This window comes from Xiphophorus couchianus, chromosome 24 (genome assembly GCF_001444195.1).
Source record: "Xiphophorus couchianus chromosome 24, X_couchianus-1.0, whole genome shotgun sequence".
NCBI classification, from domain to species: Eukaryota; Metazoa; Chordata; class Actinopteri; order Cyprinodontiformes; family Poeciliidae; genus Xiphophorus; species Xiphophorus couchianus.
Window position 1 is genome coordinate 12405186 of NC_040251.1, and position 27168 is coordinate 12432353.

General features: G+C 36.8%; 3 protein-coding genes across 3 annotated transcripts; 2 read left to right on the top strand and 1 right to left on the bottom strand.

Moving 5' to 3' along the window:
- Window positions 1–163: 163 nt before the first annotated feature.
- On the bottom strand, window positions 164–7528 carry dnajc5aa (DnaJ (Hsp40) homolog, subfamily C, member 5aa). The gene is made up of 5 exons (XM_028011517.1): window positions 7354–7528; window positions 5350–5472; window positions 5049–5262; window positions 4081–4252; window positions 164–1400 (listed from the first exon to the last, which is right to left on the bottom strand). The coding sequence occupies exons 2-5, from the start codon at window positions 5457–5459 to the stop codon at window positions 1297–1299; spliced, it is 600 nt and encodes a 199-aa protein (XP_027867318.1). The 5' UTR covers window positions 5460–5472; window positions 7354–7528; the 3' UTR covers window positions 164–1296.
- Window positions 7529–9699: 2171 nt separating this feature from the next.
- Window positions 9700–13530, top strand: LOC114141217 (glucose-induced degradation protein 8-B homolog). Its single transcript, XM_028011702.1, has 5 exons — window positions 9700–9882; window positions 10175–10302; window positions 11371–11567; window positions 11744–11941; window positions 12362–13530. Exons 2-5 carry the CDS (start codon window positions 10182–10184, stop codon window positions 12533–12535), a joined length of 690 nt encoding a protein of 229 aa, XP_027867503.1. The 5' UTR covers window positions 9700–9882; window positions 10175–10181; the 3' UTR covers window positions 12536–13530.
- Window positions 13531–15320: 1790 nt separating this feature from the next.
- LOC114141157 (solute carrier family 17 member 9-like) lies at window positions 15321–27109 on the top strand. The gene is made up of 14 exons (XM_028011626.1): window positions 15321–15620; window positions 19064–19261; window positions 19383–19522; window positions 20521–20620; window positions 20707–20831; window positions 21675–21771; window positions 21860–21956; window positions 22040–22127; window positions 22216–22250; window positions 23445–23560; window positions 25055–25110; window positions 26013–26042; window positions 26123–26331; window positions 26563–27109. Exons 1-13 carry the CDS (start codon window positions 15505–15507, stop codon window positions 26290–26292), a joined length of 1368 nt encoding a protein of 455 aa, XP_027867427.1. The 5' UTR covers window positions 15321–15504; the 3' UTR covers window positions 26293–26331; window positions 26563–27109.
- The last annotated feature ends 59 nt before the right edge of the window (window positions 27110–27168 follow it).

Genomic DNA, 27168 nt, shown 5'->3' on the forward strand with positions numbered 1-27168 from the left:
GCTTAATAGAGCAAAAATAGAAATTAAATAAAATCAGCTTGAATTATGTTCAGTTTAAGAAAGTTAAGCTCCTTGGCTTTATGCAGTAAAATAAAATAAAGTCAGCTTGAATGAGATGAATCCTACAGTTACCCTTAATGTTGCAAGATAAAAATAAAAAAACTGGTTGAATAAGATGAAGCTTGGCAAAGCTGAGCTTATTGCACAAAAAAATAAAAGATAAAATAAAATCATCTTGAATTCTGCACAGCTTAACTTTGTTAAGCTCCTTGGCTTTATGCAATAAAAAATAAAACCAGCATGGATGAAGTGTAACTAAATAAACTTGTTACACTTCAACAAGTTGTTTTGTGTGAGGTTCCTTCTAATTGTTGCATCCAGAGTTTATGTCAATGTTAAGCTGCTGATATGAAAATATGAGATTTATAATGTAACATGGACCAAATCCATTACAGGAGTTTGCTTCAAAATAATCACAATACCTGCTGCGGTGAGGCGCAGAACGCAAACCTTTCCCTGTTGCATGTAATAGGATATGAAGCTAAATTGAACCCTGGCTGGTATTTATGAACGCCTGTCCACGAATAAAGCTGGGCGCCTTAACGACTTGGATCAAAACCACTCAGGAAGGAACACAGAAGAGACAAACAGAAAACAGTGTCAGAGCTGTTTTTGTGCCGAAAACAAAATCGATCTCAAATTAGAAGTGAAAAGTGCAAATGTGGGGACAGACCAGTCCTCTAACGTTTAATGATGGCACTGACTGCCTGAACCTTCATGCATGTTTCCAACCATCCCTGACGAGCCGCGGCTCTCCACTCCTTCAGCAGAAAATATCTCGTAAACTTGACCTCTTTCTCCTCCTCCTGGTGAGCTGTGCTCATTTTAACATCACTGCACATATGTTATGATTCTTGCTAATAAGTAAAACTGTTGCCAAGGCATAAAGAAATTGTAGGGACAATGTTTTCGACACACTGCATGCTACACCATGATGCAAACAATGGGAAACGGAGGGAACGGGGACCTGTGTGGTTAAAGTGCAGAAGAAGGACCCAAAGGGAAACAGTTTGGTTGTTTCTCTTTCCTTCTTGCACATGGGGAAAGCATGATGAGGGAAGGAGGGGAGTGGATGTGACTTCATTAGTTCATTTGAAAGGCCATGCTGACAAGTCCACTCTCCTCTGCATGGCTCTTCTGACGTGGAAGGATGGGTTTGCCTTTTTCTTTCATCTCACGGAGGTGGAGCAGGGAAGCAGGCAGGATTCCGTTCTGGGACTGACGGGAGCGGAGGGGTTAGTTGAAGCCGGTGTCGGTGTGGTAGGAGTAGTGCCCATCCGATGTTAGCTGAGTCGTCTCTGTTGCCGACGGCTGCAGCACTATGGGCTCCCCAGCAGCCTCTGTTTGAGAAACACAAACTTCATTTCAATACACAGTTCCCACAAGTCTGAACCGGAAGCGATCCACGCCATCTTGGTAGGCAAACAGCGCAAAGCATACAAGAGTCATGGCTTCAAGACCAACAAAATAACTTGACCAATTAGCAAGATAAATATATATTAACAAAATGGCTGCTGTCGGGGTCGATCCGTATAAGACAGAGAGTGGACACATGTCACACCATACGGACAAGCTGCCTCCGATCTCTTACTATGATATAGTTCACTACTTAGTGAACATGGCTACACCATGGAGGAGTTTCGCGACCTAAAATCTATGGACGCATGCAATCAGTGTTTAAAAGGATTTGTAAAGGACGTACAAACTCTTCCTGTAAATAACAAGATTCTGGTTCTGGCACAGCAGGTCTGTAATTACACACATAGGCTACATGTCCATCTTAGCTTGCAGATAGAAGTTACATTAGCTAAGCTATTTTTTCTAGTTCGGCAGTAAATATCACTAAGATTTATCTTAGTGTTACAGAAAGGTAGGCAGAGTACTCAAAAATTGTAATTGAGTAATGTACTTATATATAAGTTATATAGGAACGAGACGAGAACTATCTCTAAGTTTGTGGCTTGTTTATTGTTGTCATAGCAACTACATAGCAACTCCCATGACAGTTAGTTATGCTTCCTACCAAGATGGCTATTAACTACTCTCCCTGGTTTAATGCACCTGTATCCAATGATGGCTCATCAGAAGGCCTAAGAGAAACACTGACATGCTGAAAAGGTTGTTACTACCAGCAGGGAGAGAACTAAAACATGCAGGATGCCGGCCCTCCAGGACCGACTTTGGGCATCATGGGCTACACAAAATATGTTCAGTACATTTTTTTTATTTATTTTTTTCTCCGCAGAGTTTTTGCGACAGTAGGCAGACAGGAAGGAGGGTAAGGAGAGGGGGGAAGACATGCGGCAAAAGTCGCCGGGACCGGGAGTCGAACCCGCGATGTCCGCGTCGAGGACTAAGGCCTCCAAACGTGGGGCGTGCTAACCCCCATGTTCAATACATTTTGTGCACAAAATCATTCTTAGATAATGATCATTTAGTACATTTTGAGCTTCTTTCAGAATAAGTTGTTTTAGAACCTAAAATGGCTGCAAACACACACAATATTATACAACTGTACATCTTAGAAAAGCATTAGTGGAGCCTTCTGCACAACCAACAAGAATGCAGAAATTGATTTTTGGATGGTAAGTCAACAACAAAACACTTGGCGTTTCCAGCAGCCATTATTACAGGATTTATTACAAATTAAAGATGAAAATCATTTTGAAATGACAATCCTGGCATTGTAACAACTGTGTTTATACATTTTAGATCTGGATGATGTCTTTATAACTACAATTTCTTAAAAACAGGCAAAATGTAAATTATGAAAGGAAAGCAACAAAATAAAAGGATAATCATTTTCTTGCAATTTTTATCTTTGTAAGAACATTTTGAGCCACTCTACCATCACTGGATCGCCACTACATATCTACTTGGATTGTTGAACAATTTTCATGGTCTTGACTTCAGCCTTTAGTATAGCTAAAGGCTGAAGTATAATACTGTCAGTATTATATGGTATAATACTGTCACCATAACTCAAGCAAAAACAAATTTTCTCAAAAGCACCTGTTATGTCTTTTATTTTACAGATCACTGAACAACTCAGCAGCACAATACATTAAAGACCTACTGTTGTCATACAAACCTTCCAGACCTCTCAGGTCTCCTGGTTCTGGTTCTGCTCTGCATCCCCAAAATCAAGCAGCATTCAGCTTCTATGAACCACAAATCTGGAACAAACTTCCATAAAACTGCAAAACAGCCGAAACACCAAGTTCCTTCAAATCAAGGCTAAAAATCCACCTGTTTAGAATTGATTTTCAGAGATATTAAATGGAATATTGACCAATATATTTAATGTGTATTGATGATTTTAACGATGGCACCAGACACAACGTAATGTTTGTTACTGATTTTCACAACTGTTGACCATACAATGTGTTTATGACCATTTTTATGTTTTCACCATGTAAAGCACTATGAACTGCTCTGTTGCTGAAATATGCAAATAAACTTGATTGGTTGATTGATTACTTACAAAGCAATCAAAGAGTGGCACTCTAACATTAACTCTCATAAAAGCTGAACAGAAGTCAGTTTTCAAAAAGAAGCTGAAAATCTTTTTAGGAGCAACACACCTATAACTGAAATAGTTAATTATTGTACATTTTATAAATTTACCAACATTTTGTATGAACTGTGACTCATTTTGTGATGAATTTTTATTGCTGTTTATTCTAACTGTGTGATCTGTCATACATTTGAGTGATTTATATTGCATGATGTATATTTCTAATGTGCTGGAGTTCCTTTTCGGTTGCTAAGTTACAGGGCTGGGGTTGCTAGGTAACGGGGCAGTGCCCGTGGAATGTGACTCAACAAATGGGAGGTTTTTTTAAACAGCTTTTTTTCCTGACACCAAAAAAAAACATTAACTTTTCCCCCCCCAAAAAATGTTTTTTCAAGCATTTGGGCTGTTTTTAGAAGCATTTGAGTCTTTATGCTCAAAAGGAGTCCAAAAAGCTGAAAATGTTTTTAATTTTAACCCTTAAATGTTGGTTATTTGGGCCTCACCTCTCTCATCAGACTGCAGCTGAGCCTCCAGGTCCTCGGGGGACACATAGAAGTCCTGCTCCTGGCCCTCCCGAGGCCGAGGTTTACATCGTCCGCAGCAGCAGTTACAGCAGCAGCACAGGCAGCAGCAGAAGTAGCATCCAGTGGCCAGGCCACAGAATACAAACAGAGCCTGCAGACAAACAGGTTCAACAAAATAAAACCTGAAGATCCATCTAAAAGAAAAAAAACACTATCAAAAAGCTTATTTTCGTCAGTAATTCACTTCAAAAAATGAGCAATTTATATTTTAAGTTATTTCAAACACAGAGTGAAACTTTCCAAGTGTTAATATTAATTTTGAAGATTATAGTTTAAAGTAAAGAACTACCAAATGTGTTGGAGCTTCGCTGGGGTTGCTAGGTAACAGGCTGGGCTTCGCTGTGGTAACTAGGTGAAGGTCAGAGGCTGTTGATTTGTGACGTTACATTGGGAAGGCTTTTGAAATGGCTCAGTTTCCAGACACCCAAAAACATGAACTTACAGCCAAACAAAATGGCTGGGTGTTTTTTTAAACTCATGGGTTGCTATTAGAGGCAGTTGGGACCCAAATAGAAGTGTAAAAATGTGAATCCTTGCTTAATTTTCCCTAGACTTTTTCCTTCCACTAAGCTTTTCATTGAATTACTGGAGACAGCACACCATAAGCAGTTAGCTTCTTTAGCAATTACCTTTTCTCACGTACCCTAAGTGACAGTTTGATAAATAATTGTCAAGTATCGTTTTAATTTTCTGAAAAAAAGAATTTTGGGTTTTTATTAGCCATGATTGGCCATTATTATCAAAATTAAGAGATAAAAACCAATGAGAGACGTCACGCTAATTTTTTGCATGTGTTTCACATTTTGAGTTGAATTACTAAAGTATAGGTATGAATTTATTAAAATGCACCTTATATGATTTAAAGACAATGTTTTTTCACATCTTACCTTTGCCCACCAGCTTGAAAGGACAAAGTAAGTGTTAACATTCTCCTCCCCAAACTGCTCAGCCACATACAGTCCCAGAGAGCCGTATTTATCGTAAATATTTCGCTTCGTGGGGTCATTCAGGATGGCATGGGCGTTGTTTATCTCTTTGAATTTTTCCGCTGCCTCCGGATTGTCTGGGTTCTTGTCAGGGTGGAACTTTAGCGCCAGTTTCCTGTTGCAGAAGGCAGGTTAAAAATGGCCGAACGGCGGCAGAGGGGATTGAATTAGTCTGATTGTAAATCACAGCACTCAGCCTCACCTGTAGGACCTCTTGATGTCGTCCGATGTGGCGACCTTGTCGACCCCCAGGACGTGGTAGAGAGACTCCCCGGCGGTGGACAGAGAGCGCTGCCTCTGGTGCTCAGCCATGATGCCTCACAGGCTGCACAAAGTGACAACAACAGAGAAAAGCACTGCTACTAAGGTCGGGCGATAAATTCATTCTAACAGTTAATCAAATACTTTGTTTTTGAAGATTTAATTTTTCAATTTTTTTTTTTCTTTGGGTTTTCATAGTTCACGATGAGTCAGCTCTACAACTGAATATTAAGGCCAGGCTATGATGTTTTTTAAACATTGGGAAAATAAAGTCATAATACTACCAGAATAAAGTTGGGAATAAAATGGTAATTTTATGAGAACGCCATCACAGAAAAATTTAAATTAAAATGAGGAATGCTCAGCATCTTGTGAAGTAATACCTTACTCTTTTAACACATCAGCATGAAATTATTGTTCATAGCATGACTTTGAAATTATTGTGAAAATACCTGACTCTGTTCAGAAGAAAAATCTACACATGAGCTACTCATGTCAGATCCTGATTAATTGATTAGCTTTTTTACATTGAAACAATTTTTTTCTCATAATTTTAAGACATATTTTCAAGTAAATTTGTGTCTTTTTCTGCTAATATTCTGACTTTATTCTCGTAAATAAACAAAAATTCTCATAGCCTGGCCCACATAATTCATCGTACAACTCACTGAAGAGATGACTGAAACAAAAGCCACTTTTTGAAAATATTTTCCTGTAATTTCTTTTGCAGAAAAGTACAACGGCGTATTAGAACCATGCAAGAAAATAAAAACCATAATTATGAGATGAAAGTCTTAAAATTACCAAAATAAAATCATACTACAAGAATAAAGTCCTAATATTACAAGAATAAATTCATAATGTTATGAGAATAAAGTTGTACGAGTATGCAGTCAGAATATTATGAGAATAAAGTCTGCAACTTTATTCTCATAATATTGTGACTTTATTTCCATAATACCATGACTTTGTACTTGTACGACTTACTTCTCATAAGTTTATTTTATTTTTTTATGTATTTTTGTAATTACCTAAATCCTCTGTTGTAGAAAAAAAGCAAGCAAAAAAGAAAAATCTGTTAACATTTGAAACCTGACATGGTATAAAAAAATCTGAGATTTTATTTTTAAATCCTGTCGCCCAGTCATAAAGTATATAATTTAAAGAAAAACATTTTTAAAAAAATCTTCACTGCTTTCTATTTAATAAATCATGACAATCATAAAGAGGCATTTGACGCTGAGGGCATCAGAGAACAGCTAGTTCTATAAACACAAAGTCCCAACATGCATTTTTACAGAGAAATCAAATCTGTGCAGGTCCAAATGACGAGCTAATTTCTTTCAACTGCATTTATCTGTTTTCCCTTTGGGTAATTCATTGTTCTGGCTGATTGCTGACAGCATTGCAGCTTGGCAGGTCCACTGCTTTTAGTAAATTACAAGCTGACATCCTTGCAGGCTGAACAGCTACAGCACAGCGGGATAGATAAAACATAATAATTCTACAAAGAATACATTTAATTTATTTAATCATTCTCAAGAACCAGGCTGCGTCCAAATGGGTGTCAGCTCGACACAATTGAAGAGCCACTGCTCTGTATTTGAAGCCCTTCTCGTTTTATCGTCACATTTTCACGGAAATCTCATTCATCTAAAAGGTGGCTTTCAAATATTCCTCCTCTACGAATCTCATTCCCGAACGTAAATTGTCTGTAGGAAGGATTAAGAATTGCGAGTTCAATCCCGGGAGCGTAATCTCTGATCGAGCATCATCAGCTGCACTGCCTCTGCGCGCAGCATCCATGTTGGTTCGCTTCCTGCATGGGGCCTGCTCTGGATCCTCAGGCAGGGATGGATCGTCGTGTTTTGTTCAAGGGCAAGAGGCAGCGTCAAAGGGGGAAAAAAAGGAAGAGAAAATACAGAATAGCAGAGGGAATCCTCACCTTTCAGTCGGCTCTGTTGCTCAATAGGAATACCGATCCGGACGGGTTCTGATGTGAGGCGGTGCAGGGTGACTATGGCCGCATCTCGCACGTACCCGGACCCTCTCTGGCTCTCACTATGCGACCATGGACAGCTGCAGCAGCTCGCTGGCTCCGCCCCCTGGTACCCCACTGAGGACCCGACGTGCGCGTGCACTGACGAAATGATGACGTAGAGAGCGCGCGGTGAGGAAAGCTGTCATTAATAATAATTATTATATTATATTATATTATATTATATTATATTATATTATATTATCAGAGTTGGGTAGTAACTAGTTACATTTACATGCGTAACCAGGATTGAGTCTAGGTTCTAGTGTGAATGCCTAAAACATTCACAATAATAATTTCATAAAATCCTTGTTCAAGTTTTTGTTTGTATTTCTTCTTCAGAAAAAAGCAAAACAAAACAATGGCCCACTAGCTTTAACCCTAATTCCAATTTGAGTTGGAATTACCCTACTTCTGAACGTAATTCCAGCTCTCCTCCCCACCATAATTTCAATCAAAACTGGAATTAGAGTTCAATCCCAGGAGCATAGTCTCTTGGGATTGAACTCTAATTTCAACCCACATTTTAATTAGGGTCAGGGGAGTTTGAATTAGGGTTGGAATTACTCTAATTCAAACTCTCCTTCTGACCCTCATTTCTCCTTCCAACCTCTGCCCCTCCAACCCTATGTCCAATTTGGGTTGGAAACCCTATTTCCAACACAAATTAAAAATAGGGTTTCAATAGGAGTTGGAATTAGGGTTGGGACTACCCTCCTATTTCCAACCCTCCTTACAACTTTATTCAGCCATCCTTCCAACCCTCATTTCTCCTTCCAAACTTCTTTCAAACCCTCTTTTCAAACCCCAATTACAACCCTACTTGCAAACCTTCCAGCCAGCCCCGGCTCCAGAACAGTTTAGCAGGGGGGGCCATTAACTTTTTTTTGTTTTGGGTGGGGGGGCAGACAAAACAAGCTTTTACTTTAATATAAACACATAAACAAATATTTATGTAACATTTCAAATAAAATAACCATGTTTATTAATACAAAAAAGGATATAAATAGTGACATGTTTAATGTTGAATAATTGTGCTCAAATTTGCATTAACAACTCATATGTTACAGAAATCTAAGGTTTCCAATCTCCTAAGCCTATTTCTTTGAATGCAAAATCAATCTACTCAAGTAAAAGAAAAAAGTACAGCATAGTAAAACTACTTTTTTCCCCAAAAAGTTATTCAAGTAAATGCAATCAGCACAACCCACATTTGAAGATAGATAACAACAATATTAGTAGTCTCTTCTTGTTAACAAGCTTAATGTGATTTATTTGCATTAGCTAAGCATCATTTAGCTAACATTAGCATCCAGCAGCATTACTCAATTCACTTGGTTAGCTTGGGGGGGAAACGTGCAAAAGTCTTTGCCTTTTGCTGGTTTGCTGCCATGATTCTAACACACACCACCGTGCCGCAATGCACAGCAGCAACAACACGTCTCCGTTGCTGCCGCACAGGTAAAACACCGGAGAGAGCATATTAGCGCTGTGTTGCGTTTAAAGGCGGCTCAGAAAAACATGTTACAACATGCTAACAATGGATTAAGCTGTTGTAACGACTGAAAAAAGTGTGGGGGATAGAAGGCAATGATACGGCAGTGCGTCTCAATTCCAGTCCACAGGCCTCCCTGCCCCCTGCTCATGTTTTAGATGTGCCTCTATTCCAGAACAGCTGGTTCAAATGATTGCATGAGCATCAAGGACCGCAGAAGATGCAATCCAGGTGTGTGGCAGAAGGGAAACACCTAAAACATGCAGGGCAGGGGGTGTGTGAGGACTGGAATTGAGAAATACTGTGATACGGGAAATGCGGGAGCCCCTACTGTATCAAATCAAGATAGAAATAATAGTTCTCATGTTACTCTGAGGTAAAATGAACGCAATAGTTTCCAGTCCAGGGGGAGAAGGGCATTGGTGACTCTGTGGCAGGCAAGGCCCCCCAGTGCCCACCCATGCCGCTGGGCCTGCTTCCAACCCTCCTTTCTAATCTATTCAACTCTCCTACCAACCTCGGATAATATGAGTTACATCTAATTTCCCTTTTTTTAAAGTTGAATTTTGAATTGAATAAATTTATAAGTGTATAAAATTGTGCAAAAAATTTTAATAAATATGAAAACACTGTAGTACTGTGAAACACGCATGGCTACAAAAGCTGTGTAAAACGTTCTCTTATGAGACGAACCTCGTTGTTCCTCAGCAACCGTGACGTCACAGCCACAACCAATCGGAGGCTTCGCAGCTCTCTCACACACCTATCGCGAGGTTATCAAATTAGCCTCGTTAGTGAGGTAGCGGTCGGAGCTAGGTTCTGTACAGGCGTCTGACTGTTTTTTATTCTACTAGAAGCATCGCGACGACTTCACTTGGTTGATTTATTAATTGTTTTTTCTCCCAGAGTGAAAGTAAACTCAGCGGACCTTGAGTTTGACGGTAAATTGTGAAAACGCGTGCAGTATGCTAACTAGTTCCGGCTAGTGCTGTGGAGGAAGCGGGTTTGTTTTGATCGCCCCGGTTTATTTTTGATGACGCTTGCAGGTGTTTAATCATGATTCGAGTCGCGTTGATACTGTTTTATTTGCCTGCATCGTTTCGGACTGTAATGTTTGATTCGTCTGTCTGTGTTTATTTTCTAATTAATTAGTTGTTGATGCGCAGCAGTTCTTGCAGATCCACACTTTGACCAAGCTGTGTCAGTCTTGCTCATGTTTCGCCTCTTCTCCAGGTTCCCAATGATGAGTTATGCTGAAAAGCCAGAGGACATAACAAAAGAGGAGTGGATGGACAAATTAAACAATGTTCACATTCAGAGGGCGGACATGAATAGGCTCATCATGAATTACTTGGTGACAGGTGAGACATTTCTCTAGAAAACAGTAACCCAGTTACCTGAATATTTAGCTTATCCCAGTGCATCTAAAAAATTCTGAATATGATCCAAAGTTGATTTATTTTAGTAATTCACTTAAAAAATGTAAACGTATACTCGCAGCTGTAAATGTCAAGTAGCGCTACCCTTTTTATTGAGATTATGTCATCATTGTAATATCTATGAGCGCAATATTTGTATTGCAAAGGACTGTTTATAGTGCAACAATTGTTTTCTATCACATTTCAGGTTATGAACTTGCATTTTGCCTGCTTTTGCAGTAATATTTAGTCAGATGGGCAGGGTGTCGTGGCAGCAGATGCTTATACTGGGCACAAATTATGTTGCCCAAAATGCTGAAGGTCACAAGTTGATGAGAAAGAAAGGAAAGAAGAGATCTGGCAAATATCACCTTTGATATCATCAGTGCAATATTTACTGTTATCATCGCAAGATTGTCTATTGTCCTTCATCCCTGATGTCAAATGTTCATATCTGTTAATTTGGAGGGTATTAGTTACTCACTCTGGCTCTGGAGCGGCCTAACACAAGTAAAGTGACAGTTTTGCCCAATGTCCAGGTTGTGTCTACATTGAATGTCCCCCAAGTTCTTGAATAGACTTTGCTTAGTAGCTCATGGACCATTTTTCTACAACATTTTTTCCTTCCATTCAACTTTTCAGCTTAGATACAGCATTCCCTGAATTGACAGCTTCTTGAGCATTTGTTTTGTTTGTGGCTTACCCTCCTTTTGGAGGTTGTCAGTGGCTGTAGGCTGGAAAACTGTCGAGTCAAATATCCAAAATTTGTTTTTTGTTTTTTATGCTATATTGTAATTTTTTAGAAAAAGAATATTAGTTTTATTAGCTGTAAGCTATAATCATAAAAATTGGCAAAAATAAGCACATCGATTTAAGTATGCCATGTTGTGTGGATATTACAAGTTTTGATATTTCTTTGAACTTAAAGTAATAAACTTTCTCGTGATATTTTTGGTTAATGGAGTGTATTATTTATTAACATATTTGCATCTGTCCTGTGTATATATGAAGAGGGCTTCAAAGAGGCAGCGGAAAAGTTTCGGATGGAGTCAGGAATTGAGCCCAGTGTGGATTTGGACTCCTTGGATGAAAGAATTAAGATTAGAGAGATGATCCTGAAGGGACAGATCCAAGAAGCTATCGCGCTCATCAACAGCCTACACCCAGAGTTACTGGACACAAACCGATACTTGTATTTCCATCTGCAGGTACGGTTGCACCCGACCATTTACACTCATCAGTTGATGTAAACATAATATGTAGCTCTGGTATTTCCCAAAGTTCGTGCTAATGTTTTTTTGGGGGGGTGGAAATGTTATATAATGTGATAAAACAAGATATTACTTGCACATTAACTTTACATCCTTTATTATCTTTCTCGTAGCAGCAACATTTGATTGAGCTAATCAGGCTAAGAGAGACCGAGTCGGCCCTGGAGTTTGCTCAGACGCAGCTCGCAGAACAAGGGGAAGAGAGCCGAGAGTGTCTGACAGAGATGGAGCGAACGCTCGCCCTTCTGGCCTTCGACAACCCCGAGGAGTCGCCCTTCGGAGACCTGCTCAACATGATGCAGCGGCAAAAGGTCATCCTCACTATGTCTAGTTGTAAACTATTGTATTTAGAAGTTGGGCTTAAGAGCCAACTGCACCGAACCAGACTGAAAGCCTCCTGGTTATTCCTCCAAATATTGATTTCTGAACTCTTCCTGAAACATTACTGTTTCTAAATGAATATGAACTTGTTTTCTTTGTGTTATTTGAGGTCTGAAAGCACTGCATCTTTTTTGTTATTTTGACCTTTTCTCAATTTCTGCTAATAAATACTACATTTTTGCTTGGAACTTCAGAGACATGTTGTCAGTAGTTCATAGAATAAAAGACCAATGTTCATTTTACTCAAACATATACCTATAAAAAGTAAAATCAGATAAACTAAAAATTTTTAAATGGTCTCTTATTCTTTTTTTTTTAAACGAACAAAGATTTTCTGTTTTGTCACGCAGGTGTGGAGCGAGGTGAACCAAGCCGTACTGGACTATGAAAATAGGGAGTCGACCCCTAAACTGGCTAAACTCCTGAAGTTACTGCTGTGGGCCCAAAACGAGTTGGACCAGAAGAAGGTTAAATATCCTAAAATGACAGACCTCAGCACCGGCGCCATTGAGGACCCCAAGTGAACGTAAAAAAACGGTCGTCACCTACACGTCTACTTAATTTATGATCCGTCAGCAACTGCGTTACAACCGGGTAACATGTTATGTACAGTTTTGGGTTTTTTTCACGTCATTTATACTCATCGTGCAAACGGTAGTTGCTGTATTTGCAAAATGACACAAATGATTCAGTTCAAATACAGTTTCTGGGTTTTACAAAATTCAAATGGCTGTTTTGTATATTTTGTCTGTTGAAACCCTTTGATGTTGAATTTCCAGAACAGGTGTCATTTTGCAGTGAGGAGGGTTGATTGTGTGAATGAAAGTGTTCAGCTCGAGCAGGTGGCTAGTTTTAAGAATCCATTAACAAAATGTGAATATTTTAAAAAAATGAACAGATAGCAACACTTTATTATTGTAATATAGATTTAATTGATGGTACATTTTATGGTTTTATTTATCTCAGTGTGTGAGAGTTTGCTATAAATCAGCTACACACTTTTCAAACCGTGAAATTAAATGTACATTTGCAGTAAATTATTCTGTAAATAAATTATTTCTCATGTTCAGAGACGGGTTGAAATCAGAGAGGGTTTGTTTTGGCGGAGTTGAGTCTCCTTGGCCTTTTCTGAGTGCTGCTGTACTCCCAACATACTCCATGAGATTAAATTTGGTTTTTATATTTCAGGGTTTTGATGTTGGTTTTGGAAATCCCAGTGACTGATGGAGGATTTATACGCTGCAGCAGAGAAAGGGCTGCTTTGATCAATATTTATAACTAAAAAGTCTGTTTAATCAAGACCTTCTTCAGACTAAATCTGTTTACTGTCTTGGACTTTTATTTGGTAATTTATTCTGCAAAGTTAAATCTTAACATGTGATTTTATGAGTGCATTTTTCTTTCTGTTAGGATTTTTAACTTTTTCTGCATGTCTGTGTTTACTTTTTTCGGTGAAGAAAAAGGTACCTGTGCTTGTTTATTTTATTAGATTTTATATTAAAGAAAATATCTTGCCACAGGTTGTTTGTCCATTTCTTTTATGGTCAAAACAGAATATTATTTGGTGGGTTGTGAATCTCCACACATTTTTATTATTTTTCTTACAGTTGTGGTCAGTTGCATACATTTTTTTTCAGGGTGAAATGAATACCCAGCAAATTATTTAATTTATTAAACTGTTTGGCACATACATTTTATTACTAAAATTATATATGCAAGCCTAAATATATATTTTTATTCGCATTGTATGGCTTTTGCCCAGGGCGTCACAACATTGGGAAAGCCACACAAAGAAACTTAAAAAAAAAGTCAGTTGTACATCTGAGTTTCCTTATTGTTTATACCTGCTGTATCAGTTTGTTATGATCTCAAATACGCTTCAAAAATTGTTTTGCAAAATATAAAGCAGGTAAAATTTTTACTTCTAGAAAGGCTGACTAAAATTTACTTTAATTTGTAAACTATGCTGAAAGTTTGTGTTCTCCAGTTTAGATTAGATCTACCATTTTTGATGAGAAGAGCAGTCAAATTTTAAGTCAGAATTACACCAGTGTTACACCAGTAGGAAGTTTCTAGTGAAACTTTCAAAGTGCAGAGTGATAAAATTCTGGTAATGTGGAAACTCCGGTAACGACTGCAGTGCTGAGAAACTTTATTAAAAGACACGTTTCAGTTCCTGGTATTCACCAAAAACAAACAGTTTATATTTAAATGGAAAAGGTGTGAAAAAACACCAACCAAGCAATCAGATTCTAGGGCTAACGGTTTATAAATCCGATCACGTTTTGACTGCGGTTTCCATGGTGACCATAAACGGGGTTCCCCACGTAGATTTTAAGGGGCCCTGACTGAGTTTTCAGCCAAGATGGTTGACTTACAGGTACATGAGACCAGAAGAGGGTAAAGTACCCAAAAGCTATACTCAAGTAAGAGTAACAATACTTCATTGTAATTTTACTCAAGTAAAAATAAAAACCGTCATAAAACTAATCATAAAAGTAAATGCACATCTTAAAGAACTATTATTAACTGGACTGGGATCTCAGCTATGTGTAACAAGTGGGTTTGTCCACATTTTCCATGATGTGTTCATTTATTTATTTCGAACAGACAAAAAGTAGAAACAGATAAAAAATAATAAGACAAATAATCGTGCCAACTGACATGCAATATTGTTCAAAAAGGAGCAGACAGAAGATAAAAAAGTCTTAGGATTTCCAGCCCCTTTCATGTTGGCTCACACAAAATTCACCATTTCAAAAAAAATTACAGTATTATGAAATACTTTCAACACAGAAGTACACAATCATGCAAATGCTGCTGACTTAATAGTTGCAAAGCAGTCAGTCACTAACTTCCTGTTTATACAGCCACATAACTAAAAAAAAGCTGCTTGCTTGTTTCCAAGCACATTAATAGAAAGTTGAGTGAAAGGAAAAGATGTGGGAAAACTGCAGCCTTTATCCCCCATTTTAAAAAAAAGAACATAATACAAAGGAGGAGGAGCATATGATCAGTAAATTAAAATATATGCTCAAAGATGAGGGTCATTTGTCAGATTAAAAGTAGCAAAATGACTAATATTTCTTTAGTAAAAATGTTATTTTACTCGTCAGATGTAATTCTGATCTTAAATGTTGGCTGTCATTGGCTGTAAGCAGAAAATCATCAAGTGAGTGTGCTAGAAACCCACAAGACAAGATCCACTGTTCTGATATAAAGATAAAAAGAAAAAGGAAGTAGAAGATGAACAAGAAGACACACCTCTGTCCTTATATAGACAGTCAACATGCAAATGTGTCTCCCGGTGAAAGCAGCCCTTACACATCTACTACTGTCAGGAATGGAAACTGCTTCCAGTTGCTGACAGACACCAGCGTCAACAAGTCAGGTTAGTTCGACTGGTTTGTGTCGGTGGATATGAGGAAGCCCAACTGGCAGAACGGAAGAGCTTCTTGGACTGCAGCAGAGAGAAGATACCGGTGCTGGGTGAATGGCTGAAAACCACACCGCGGGTCAGATCAGGGATTTAAAGGCTTCTCTGGATCTTAACACTTATGGACATGAAGAGCAGGCGGGAGAGTTGGAGAACCAGAACCTGTGGTCCAGGTGAGGCTGAAAACTTTGTTGAATCAAGTTTAATAAAAGTGAAGAAGTTTTTTCTCTGTGGCGCAACACATTTATCTCACAAGCCTCCACTTGCTCTGAAAGTTCAAGATCCTCCTAAAAATATTTAGATTGCCACGTTGACGTGAAGGAAGAAACTGATCAATTTTGACATTTTTAATTAAAAGCTCCTAATTAAAAACAACCGAGGATAAGGAAATCATTTCTGTTGAAGCGGCAGCAAACAAGAATGCGGCAAAAACCCACTTTATGAGGGTTAATCTGAAAGTTTGCATCACGGAAACAACCAACTTTCAGCCGCAGACAGAGGTGGGAGTAAGAGTAAAAAAGTATTGGTAAAAAAAAAATGTTTGCGCTATCATTTGTAAAAAAAAAAAAACCAGCAATAATTTGGTTTATTTAACTTGTCATAAAAATGCTGGCATTCATTTCTCAAAGTCATATTTTTCACCATTTTATTCATACATTTATAAATGTCAGAGCTCCAAACTAAGCTAAATAGTTTTGTAACTAAATATTTAATTTCTAAATAAATGTTTAATTTGTTTTCAAGCTAAATATTTAGCTCAGACTTAAGTATTTAATTGGGAGCTAAATATTTAGCTTCCTAACTAAATATTTAATTTTGAAAGCTGGTAATGACCTTTATCTTAAAAATGTCACCTTTTGATGCTACACTGTTTAGCAAAAGCTAATTCACATCTGCAGTCCCTTGACAAATTACAAAAATGGATATAAAGTACAATTATATTATATTTCACAAACTAAATACTTAGTTAGTGAGTTAAATATTTTGTTTGGAATGCTGTCATTTATAAATGTAGGAATAACATGGTGAAAATATGACTATGAAATATGAATACCTACTTTTTTATAACAGGCTGAAGAAACAAAATAATTTCAAGGGTTGTAATGACAATAACTTTTATAATATAATTGCAAAATAACAAGATCAGGCAAAAATATTTTCTTTTCATTATAAAACTTATGAAACTTTAACAAAAACTGCAGGTGTGTGTCTGTATCTGGTTAATTTTTGGTTAAATAAAATACACACAACGCTCACATGAGGTTCCAAATGTAAAATTTGAATGCAAAAGATTTAGTTGACATTTTAGCTGACTTTTCTCACATTTAACACACTTTTGTTTTATACTTGGGGTTTCACAAATAAGGATATCATCAAATCAATCTGGTTATTTCAGCAGTTCCTCATGACCCTAAAGTAAACCATATTGTCAATTTAAACTAATCAAGTGACCAAAAAGACATGGAAAACAATATAATTATAGGTGATGTTTTTGTTCTGAAAAGCTCTAAACACGAAGCTGTTTGGCCAGACATTTCTATTTTGGTCTCATGTATCCATCTTGAGGGTTAGTGAGATCTAACTTCAGGGAAAATTTACACATTATTTAGAAAAAATATAGATTACAGCAGACGTTGTAAATGACACACACAGCTGTGCATTATTTGAACATCTGAAACACCAACGCAGAGATTTGTTTATAAAAAAAGTGAAAATTGTTGCATATTTGCTGCCGTTTGGGATGATTATTCTGTTGCATTTTTGAATTTTGGCCAAGTTTCAGCTGTTCAACAGACGGTTGAAACACATTCAGTGGAATCAAGAACAACAGGCATAGTGAGCAGTTCATGGTTGACTCAATGGCTGCAAAAAAGCCCAGGCCATTATCCCTCTACCGCCGTGCTTGGCAGTTTGTCAGCGGTGTTTGTGTTCTGTGTTTGGTTTTCTCCAAACGGTTTGGCCTGTTTGGTTTGATGTGAACTCCCAGGAAGACTGAGCGCTGTTTTAAAAGCTGTAAACTTGCCTGGAGCTTTTCTCACGTTGAGATTAGAAGTATTTGTTTTAGCTGCTACAGATGATCAAGTGTATGTACGCCAAAGGAATTGTTTGAATAATCGATTATTAAAATAATAATTAGTGGCAGCTCTAGTTAGTAATGAGATCCTTGACTGTGATGCTGAGCTCCATCTGAGACTTCACCAGTAAGAGCTGTAGATATTTGCATCTCATTCAAAATACTGACAAGCATGAAGCACCGTCTTCCTGCTTATTAGTGTCAAGTTCCAGGATGTTTATTGTTCAAATTTGAATTTGATTTTTTTTCTGGATTTTTGTGCCTAAATCATGTTTATGCTTTTTTTTTAAATGCTCGTAAGTAGACCTTAAACGTGCTAAATAAAATAATTATGATTACCAGAAAATGAGCACGGTCTCTGTCCTGTGTTTTCCCAGGGTTTACTCCACATTTTGTCTGAGTTTAAGTTTATCTGCTAGATTTATGAGTCATGCTTCACTGGTCTTATTTTCCAGGCCAGTGAAAATTATGATGCATATTGGTTGATTTTCATTTATTACTTATATATTCAGTCAGTCATCAAATAATTTGCCATCCACACTTCAAAACACTAGTTTAAATAGTTTGACTGAAAACATACAGGCTTTATTTAGGCACAAGCTTTATATTTATGCCTGTCCTACACATCAAACTGAACTAATCTACCTCCCCATAATCATTGTAATGTATACAAAAAACCCAAAACATATAATTTTCTTATAGGCGTCACTAAGCAGAAACACAAAACAACATAATCTGATATAGTAACAACATAAAGTTATTTATAGTCAAAAGAAATTCTTTTAATTTTTTAAAAACCTACAATAAACTACTTGCTTGTAAGTCCATGCTTGAATAATTTTATAATTTAATCTGACAACTCTCATTTTTTTACCTTGTTTTTATACATTTAAAAACATGTTGCAAGTCATATTTGGTTTCATATACCTAATACCTAATTTTGCTCTAAACATTATTTGCATTATTTTTTTTATAATGAATCAAGTCATAAAATTTCATGATAGAAGAGTTTCCACGCAATAGGATATGTAAAAAAGTATGAGTGAAGAGTAAATTATATGTAATGCAGGGGTTAATTTTATTAGGAGATTTAAATGAGTTCCAGTTAATTAATTAATAACGTCCGATTAGACATTCTTTCAGTGTTGTAGTTTCGCCGCCATCCGACAGAGGGCGCCGCTGGTCATTTTAAGCGGAGTCGCTGATGTAGAAACAAAAATAGCGGAAGGAGAGACGGTCCTGAGTCTGGTGTGGGATGCAAAATGCACTTTATTCGGTTCTGTTATGAAATATAAACACTCAAAAAGCTCCATAAGTTTCACCTCAATAGCGCTCATTCAATTCAGGTGCTGTATGACAGAGCAGCGTTAGCATATTATATGCGTTAGCATATTATGTTATGACCGCTGATATAACGGTCGTATTAGGCCTGAGAGAAAACTTAAGTTTGTAAGAAAATGGCCGCTTGTCAAAAAGACCAATCTGCGTTAAATTAACTCATTAATTAATTTTATTACGTCATTAAGCTGCAGTTGTTTGCAGATCCCTGGCTAGAAAATGGACGGCGATGCTGTTTCTGGGCACCTGCCTGCTGTACTGCGCTCGGATGACCACGCCGGTCTGTGCCGTCTCAATGGCCGCCACTTTCCACTGGAGTAAAATCGACTCGGGTCTCGTCCTGGGCGGCTTCTTCTGGGGATACTGTTTCACCCAGATCCTGGGAGGACATGCCAGCGACAAGTAAGCGATTCATTCACAGAAACACGGCTGGCTTCACTTCAACAATGTCCGCAGTCTGTTTATGTTAAAGTGAGGCTTAAAGTTTCAGCATTTGCCTCTGGTATTATTTGCTGCTCTGCAGAGTGGGGGGAGAGCGCGTCCTGTTCATCTCTGCAGCCTCATGGGCTCTGATCACCGCTGGGACTCCGGTGCTGGCCCATTTGGGCCCCCACACCCTGGCTCTGATGACGGTGGCCAGAATCCTCATGGGTCTACTCCAGGGTTGGTATAGACAGCGGTTTCTCTGAGCAAATAAGAACCAACAGAAGCATGAAAATTCATGTGTTTAGGTATTATTCAGTGCAAAAGTCATGTACAGGCACTTTTACGACATTAGGGCCATTGTATAGGGGAAACAATAGTAATAGATTTCCACCAAAAAAAAATCTAATTTTGAGCTTTTGGAATTTCTGAGGCTTCTCTTCACTTTTCTGATTTTGAAAAGTCAAAAATATTCAACTATTGACACTCAGAAAATCTCCAAAACAATAATAAAAAAAGTGACTTTAGAGACTCAGAAATCTCTTTTTTTTCTAAACAATTTCTGAGATTAATCTAAACGAATTTAAGGTTTTTTCCTGGCTAGTTTTTAACTTTTCAAAATTTGACTAATCTCAAAATTGCTGAGTTTTTTCAGATGCACAAAATTCCTTGCTTTTTCTAGAAGATTTCTGAGATTAATCTCAAAATTCAGAAGTTTCTTTAGCGTTTCAAATTCAGAAATGTATTTATTTTTTTCTAAAAAAAATTCTGAAATTAATCTAAACATTTTTAAAGTTTTTTTCCCAGCAAGTTATCTTTTCAAACGCAAATTTCTGAGATTTTTCTAAAAAAATGTTGAGATTATTTTCAGCATTTCTGAGTTTTGTGGTGGCGTATTAGGGACATTCTCTCTACAATGGCCCTAATACACCGTTGTCCTCTTGACATGATGAAACAGGCCTAATAACCATTTAGTAACAATCAGATTTAGCATCTAAACGGGTGTAGCTGCTGAGGGAAAACTCTGATGGAGCACTGCAAAGTGAATAATATAAAGGTGGAACTAGTACTTTTTCCATCCATATTAAGGAGTTATTATTTACTAAAAATAATCTCCTATATCATGCTGAAAAGGTACTTTTAAGTTAGTTTTGTCTTATTTCAAGTGCACCAGAAATTAGACCAGAAATACTTGGTAAGATTTAGTTTTTGCAGTGAGTTCACTTAGTTCTTTGCAGGTGTGTTCTTCCCGTCTTTGGCCAGCTTGTGCTCCCAGCGCGTTGTGGAGGCTGAGCGAGGGTTCTTGATGAGCACCATGCACAGCGGCAGCCATCTTGGGTATGTTCTGCACACACGTATACATTACTTTACGTCTAAACATGTATTTTCTACTGATAAGCAATAATTTCCGTTGTTTCTTTCAGCACGTTGTTGGCGGGTGGAATGGGATCGGTGATGCTGGACAGGTACGGCTGGGAAAGCATGTTCTACTGCACTGGTGTCCTGGCTGGACTCTGGGCCATCACAGTAAAGTATTACTTATTAAGAGGTAAATCTGGCTTCTGGACATCTTGATGTGAAAAATATTTTAGACATCAATATTTAAAATCACTTAATTATTTTGTTATTGTTCTGTTTATATGTTGGTTCATTATATTTTCTGAAATTTATTGGGGACATTTTACATATAAAGAGGATAACATGAGGAGGTTTTCAGAAACAATAAATACCTTATTACATTAATATAAATAAATTTGGTTGCCATGTTAGAAGTGTGAAGGGACAGAAATGAGAAAAATAAATTGTACTGTAACACTAAAAAATGCTAAATTGTGTACATAACAAATAAAAGGACTTGAGCAAAAGTTCACATTTCTAACACTGCAGGTTTAAAATCCTTAAAAATAATTACCATAGCATGACTAAAAATAACTGAAATGAAAGAACTACAGAATAAGTGGTAATGCAAAAAGTGTATAAAAAACAAGAATAGAAAGTAAAAATCCTAACTAAGTAGTAAAAACAATCATTAACAACTAGATAGCTGAAAAACAATACTTATTTCTTTCTTTTCAAAAGAAATATGAAAAGATGAATAAATACTGCTAAAATATTATTAGGAAAATGCAAAATGACAGTAAAAATAAAAGAAACATCAAATAAAACAGGACAAAATAAAAAACAACCAAGAAAAATAACAGATACATTAATAAATCAGTAAAAGATGCGTTACAAAAATACACCAATAAATCAAAATAAAGTATCAAAAATACATAAAGTGACATGTTGAGTTTTATGTCATAGCATTTCTGAATATTTTCCTAAAGGTCGTTTGAATTGTTAAATGTCTGTTTTGCTTCGTTTAAATCTGATACTTAATGTTGTTTCTCAGGCGACGTTACAGTGAAGCAGATGGAAAAAAAGAGTGAAATTCAATCAAGTTTGTCCAGAAAACGTTGGCTGCACCTTTTCAAAAAGCCTTCAGTTTGGTACAGCTTCGAAATCATTTTAAATTACTTGACGGTTGAATCCTTTTGAGTATTTTCTCTTCACTCTGTGGGTCGTTTTCTCTCTCAGGGCCATGGTGTTCGCTCACATGTGCACCTGCAGCACGTCCTACACGCTGCTGTCATGGCTGCCGATGTTCTTCAAGGAATCGTTTCCTCACGCAACCGTAACTCCTCCACAACTTCACTGAAGGCATCAGATGGATCTCTGCTGTTGATTAATTTCAGTATCTGCTGGTGTGTTTTGCAGCCTTGGGTGTATAATGTGGTTCCCTGGTTAACAGCAATCCCATCGGGTCTTGGTGCAGGATTTGTGTCGGATTTTCTCATCGCAAAAGGTACGAAAGCAAAATGTGTGGTGAATCCTAAAGGTGTCAGTCTTTTGAGGAAATCAAACTTACAGGTTTTTGTTTTCTTTTTCTGCAGGATACAGAGTTGTATCTGTGAGAAAAATAATGCAAGTAAGTGTAGAAATTACTGCAATGTTTTCATGTTTTATTAAACGGAAACGTGTTTCAGATCTTTTAGGGCTGGTGGATGGGTTTGCATTTTGTTCCACAATGAATTAAAAAAATGGAGAGATCAAATTTAATTTTATTTCATTTTATTTTAGAGGTGTGTGATGCTGCTTATTTTGGTTTTGATCCTATGCCAAGTGAATACAGAACCAGTATCGCCGAAACCGATTTTTATTATTTAAGTTTGACTTATCATCAAACTTCTGGCCTTTAGGTTGTTTTGTGGTTTTTCCTCCAAATTAAAGCTCTGGAAAAAAATAAGACAATAATCAGTTTCTCTGATTTTACTTTTTATAGATATATGAGTAAAATGAACATTGTTCTTTTATTCTGTGAACTATTGACAACATGTCTCTGAAATTCCAAGCAAAGATTTTGTCTTTATTAGCAGGAAATGAGAAACGGTCAAAATAATGAAAAAGATGTTGTGCTTTCAGAACTGAAATAATGTAAAGAAAACAAATTCATATTCATTTAGAAACAACAATACTAATGTTTTAACTTTAACGTACTAATGCAATAAAAAGAGAAAAAAAACGCAAAACAAATTTCTGTGGATTTGTTTCTTAATAAATGAAATGGGAATGAAAACAAAATCTTTTTTGAGGTAAAGATGAGAAACTATGACACAAAATAAAATTTGAAGAGGGAATCTAAAGTATCAAACTTATCATGCTGGTATTGATCCAATATTTATTTATTTGTTTAAGCTTTTTGCTTTTAAGATAAAAAAAAACCCAAACCTGTCTGTATATGTTTCACCCAAAACTCCTCAAATTGCAGTTTTTACTTAACCTGGTTCAACTTCTGTAAATAAAATCAAATAAATAAACAGATGAGCAGAAAGAGCTGAGCTGTTCACATGTTGATGCTTCCTTTGCTGCAAATAATCAAGAGTTCACTAAAGGAATTATATGTTGTTGGACAATAAAAACCATATTTACAAAAGTAATTAAATATTTCCATGTGTTTCTGATGTATAAAATAAGTTTAAATGGTTAAATTCTGGAGAACGTGCCATTTGTTTGTCTGATTAATTGTCAGAATAATCTTTTACTAAAATAATTGTTACTTCTGTGATAAACGTTGTGCCTTTTTATTATCAGCCTGTCTGTCTGTCTGTCCGTGTGTCTGCAGTTTGGTGCCATGGGTCTCTCCAGCATGTTTATTCTGCCTCTGTCCGGATCCGTCTCCTTCATGTCTGCTGTCATCTTCATTTCTGCTGCCGTCGGTTTCACCACCTTTACCGGAGGGTACGTTGGACAAAGTGGAATCATCTGAAACTAGCACTTTTTAAAATCAATATTAAGGAGTTTTTGACTCAAAACAAGCTCATGTATCTTACTGAAAAGTTACTTGTAAGTTAGTTTTCTCTTATTTCAAGTCTATTAAGACATTTGCACTAGAAACTGGACTAAAAATACTTTGTAAGATTTTGTTTTTTGCTGTTTTTATCAAGCTGAAATTATATAGGGGAGACAGTTTGTCTAAAATCGTTGAACTAATTCTATTGCCAAAATTTGCAAAGATAGTAATGTCTACAGACAATCAATTTGGGTTCAAGTCCAAACATGGTACTGACATGTGTTTATATGGCCTAAAAGAATTACTGAATAATTATAATAGCACAAATTCTACGTCTTTTCTGTGTTTTTTAGATGCCACTAAGGCTTTTGATTGTGTAAATCATAGAAAACTATTTTTAAAATTGTGCCAGGCTGGTGTTCCCAAATATATAGTAAGATGTCTGTCCTATTAGTTTGCTAATTAAACTATGCAGGTCAAATGGGACAACTGTGTGTCTGCAACCTTTTGTATCAGCAATGGAGTCAGACAAGGAAGCATTTTATCCCCTTTTGTTATTTAACTTTTATCTGAATGATCTCTCTAAGCAGCTAAACCTGTTTAGAACTGGTTGCATGGTTGGAGATACAATTATTACTCATTTAATGTATGCTGATGACCGAGTGGTTTTTAGTCCAAGTTCAGCTGCTGCTACGTGGTGTTAGATTCAATCCATCAAAAAATCTCATTTTAATTTGTCGCACTAACGGGGACAAAAATAGGGTATTTCCAAATTTCAAGCTGTCTAGGATTTTATTGAATGTCTCAAATGAAGTAAAATATCTTGTTCATGTGTTGACAGACCGTCTGTCTGATGATGACATTTACCGTCAGGTTTCAATGTTATAAATATCCTTGTCCATAAGTTTGGATTCTGTTCTGATGAAGTGAAACTGAACTGAATTTTAAAAAAGCCAGTCTTCAAAGATTGAAGGTGGCTTATAATGATGCATTAAGACTTTTGTTAAATAAGCCCAGATGTAGGGCTTATTTAACAAAATAAGTTCAATAAGTGCCAGTGAACTGTTCGTATCCGCTGGCGTCAGCACTTTGATGGCCGGTTGAAGAAAGCTTATGTATGAATTTATTTGTCGTTTAAACGAGTTTAATAATAGAATTATCCTACTGTTGACTAACATTAAATATACTGCAGTAAAATACTCATCTGTACTTTGGAGACATTGGTATGATTTCCTCCTGAATGGTTAGGAGACATTTTTATTCTTTTATTGTTTTTGTGTAATTTGGACTTCGAGTCTGTAATTCATTCATTCACTCATTCCATCCATCCATCCATCCATCCATCCATCCAAAATAACAACAGGAAGTGCAATGTTTTCAAGCATAACTGTTTTGAGTTTTATTAATGTTTGCCGTTGTTTCGTGTGTTTCGTGTGTTGCAGTGGTGTGTCTGTGAATGTGCAGGATCTCACTCCATCATGCGCTGGAGCGCTCTATGGTGAGGCTCCATTTTAACACCTTCTTCTCTTTTATTGGTTGGTTTCTTTAGGCAGATTGTTACACAAATATCAAAAAGAGAAAATCTATTTTTACATTTAAGACAATTATAAAATATAATATTCTATCAAGAAATATGAAGGATATTCACTCAGAATGCTTTATCATCAATGCCTGATTTCTATTTATCTAGCTATCTTAGCTTATATTTACTCAGCTTATATTTACTTAACTTAACTTATATTATATTTACTTAGCTTATATTTACTCAGCTTATATTAACTCAGCTTATATTTACTTAGCTTATATTAACTTATTTTAGATGTCTTATCTTAGCTCATTAATTTGGCTTAGCTTATCTGTTTTGTTTGTACCTTAAAATTGCGTAATTTGACATAAATTGCCTTAATGAAATCACGGCCATTTCCTAAAAACTCTAAAGGTTTGTTGGTAGGATGAAGATTTTTTTAAATTGTATTGTAATTAGTGTGTTTTGTGAAAATAAAAACCCTTTTGTTGCGTCACATGATAAACATCTGGATGTTACTGTTGATGAAAAACGACGATGGCAGGAAGTGGTTGGAGGAAGATGGTGCTGGATGTTTTTTAATAAATTATTGTGTCAACAATTGTATTAAAGAGTGAATTTAGTTGCATTTCTTGTTTAATGGAAACACTGCAATTGCAAAACGTTTTTTTTTTTTTTTTACTTTAGCAGAATATCAAAGTTTTGCATATGTTGGTAATGGAAATGCAGCTTATATGTCTGGTAGACTGCATAAGAATTTTTTTCTTCCAACTACTCTTTTTCATTAAAAACCTTTTGTTTACATGTTCATTTGAAATTAAATGAATAAAGTAAATAAAACTTTTTACTGGACTTCTTCCCTCTCTGTGCCTCAGGGTTTATGAACATGATGGGAGCCTTAATGGGTGCGTATTTAAACCTGAACTCTTCCAGATGTTGACCGTGAATGTTTGTTTCTGAGTTCTACCTGCTCTGTGTCGAGCAGGTCTGGTTCTGGTGTCGTTCTCGGGTTACCTGATCGAGGTCACCTTGTCGTGGTCCGTCGTCTTCACCCTCGTCGCTTTGGTAAACGTCACCGGCCTCGGCGTCTTTCTCGTCTTCGGAGACGCTCGACATGTCGACCTGCAGGAGAACGACTATCTCATCCTGAATTAAATCATCCTCAGTTATTTAAGTTAGATTATTATATTTCTTTTTTTTTTTTTTTTTATTTTATTTTTACCCCTCCAGGGGGTCTTTTGTGGGCTCTAGTGTCCCTTTTATGACAGTGGGCTGACAGGAAACAGGGAAGGAGAGGGGGGAAGACATGCGGCAAATGTCGTCGGGTCCGGGAGTCGAACCCGCGACGGCCGCGTCGAGGACTCAAGGCCTCCAAATACGGGTCGCGCTAAGCACTACGCCACCACGGCACGCCAATTATATTTCTTTTTATATTATTATTTTGATAAGCCAGGGAACTGTGTAGAAAAATACTAGTGTTCATCAAAGCTCTGGATATTTTCCCTGTTGCAGAGAAAAACATCAATCAAGTCTGTAAACATGCTGAAATGAAGAAACTTTCTGAATATTTTTTTTCCTGCACAACAACACATTAAGCTGCTTTGTACAAATATTAAAAATATAATTTATTTAAGAAAGTTGTATTTTCACAAGAGAACATTTACTTTAATATTAAAGTTGTTCATTGTTTCAAAATTAAAGCAGAAGCTGGAAAGATTTTCTGAAAATATTTAATTCTGTAGAAAAAAGGAACTTTATTAATCACAAAGAGGAATTAAATGTAACTTGTATAAATCAAGTTTCTTCAAAGAGTTGTCATAGCTGCTGATGGCTGTGGGCAGGAATTATCTCCTGTAGCAGTCTGTGTTACTTTATTAAAGTTTATTTATTCACTCTGGTGAGGTGAGATCAAGCTGCACACTTTACAACAAACAACAAATATTATCAATAATGTAGAAATACTAAAACAGTAGAAGCAGACCAGGGCATGGGATCAAATTGAATTTTAAAGTTTTAGCTGAAATATGTGCA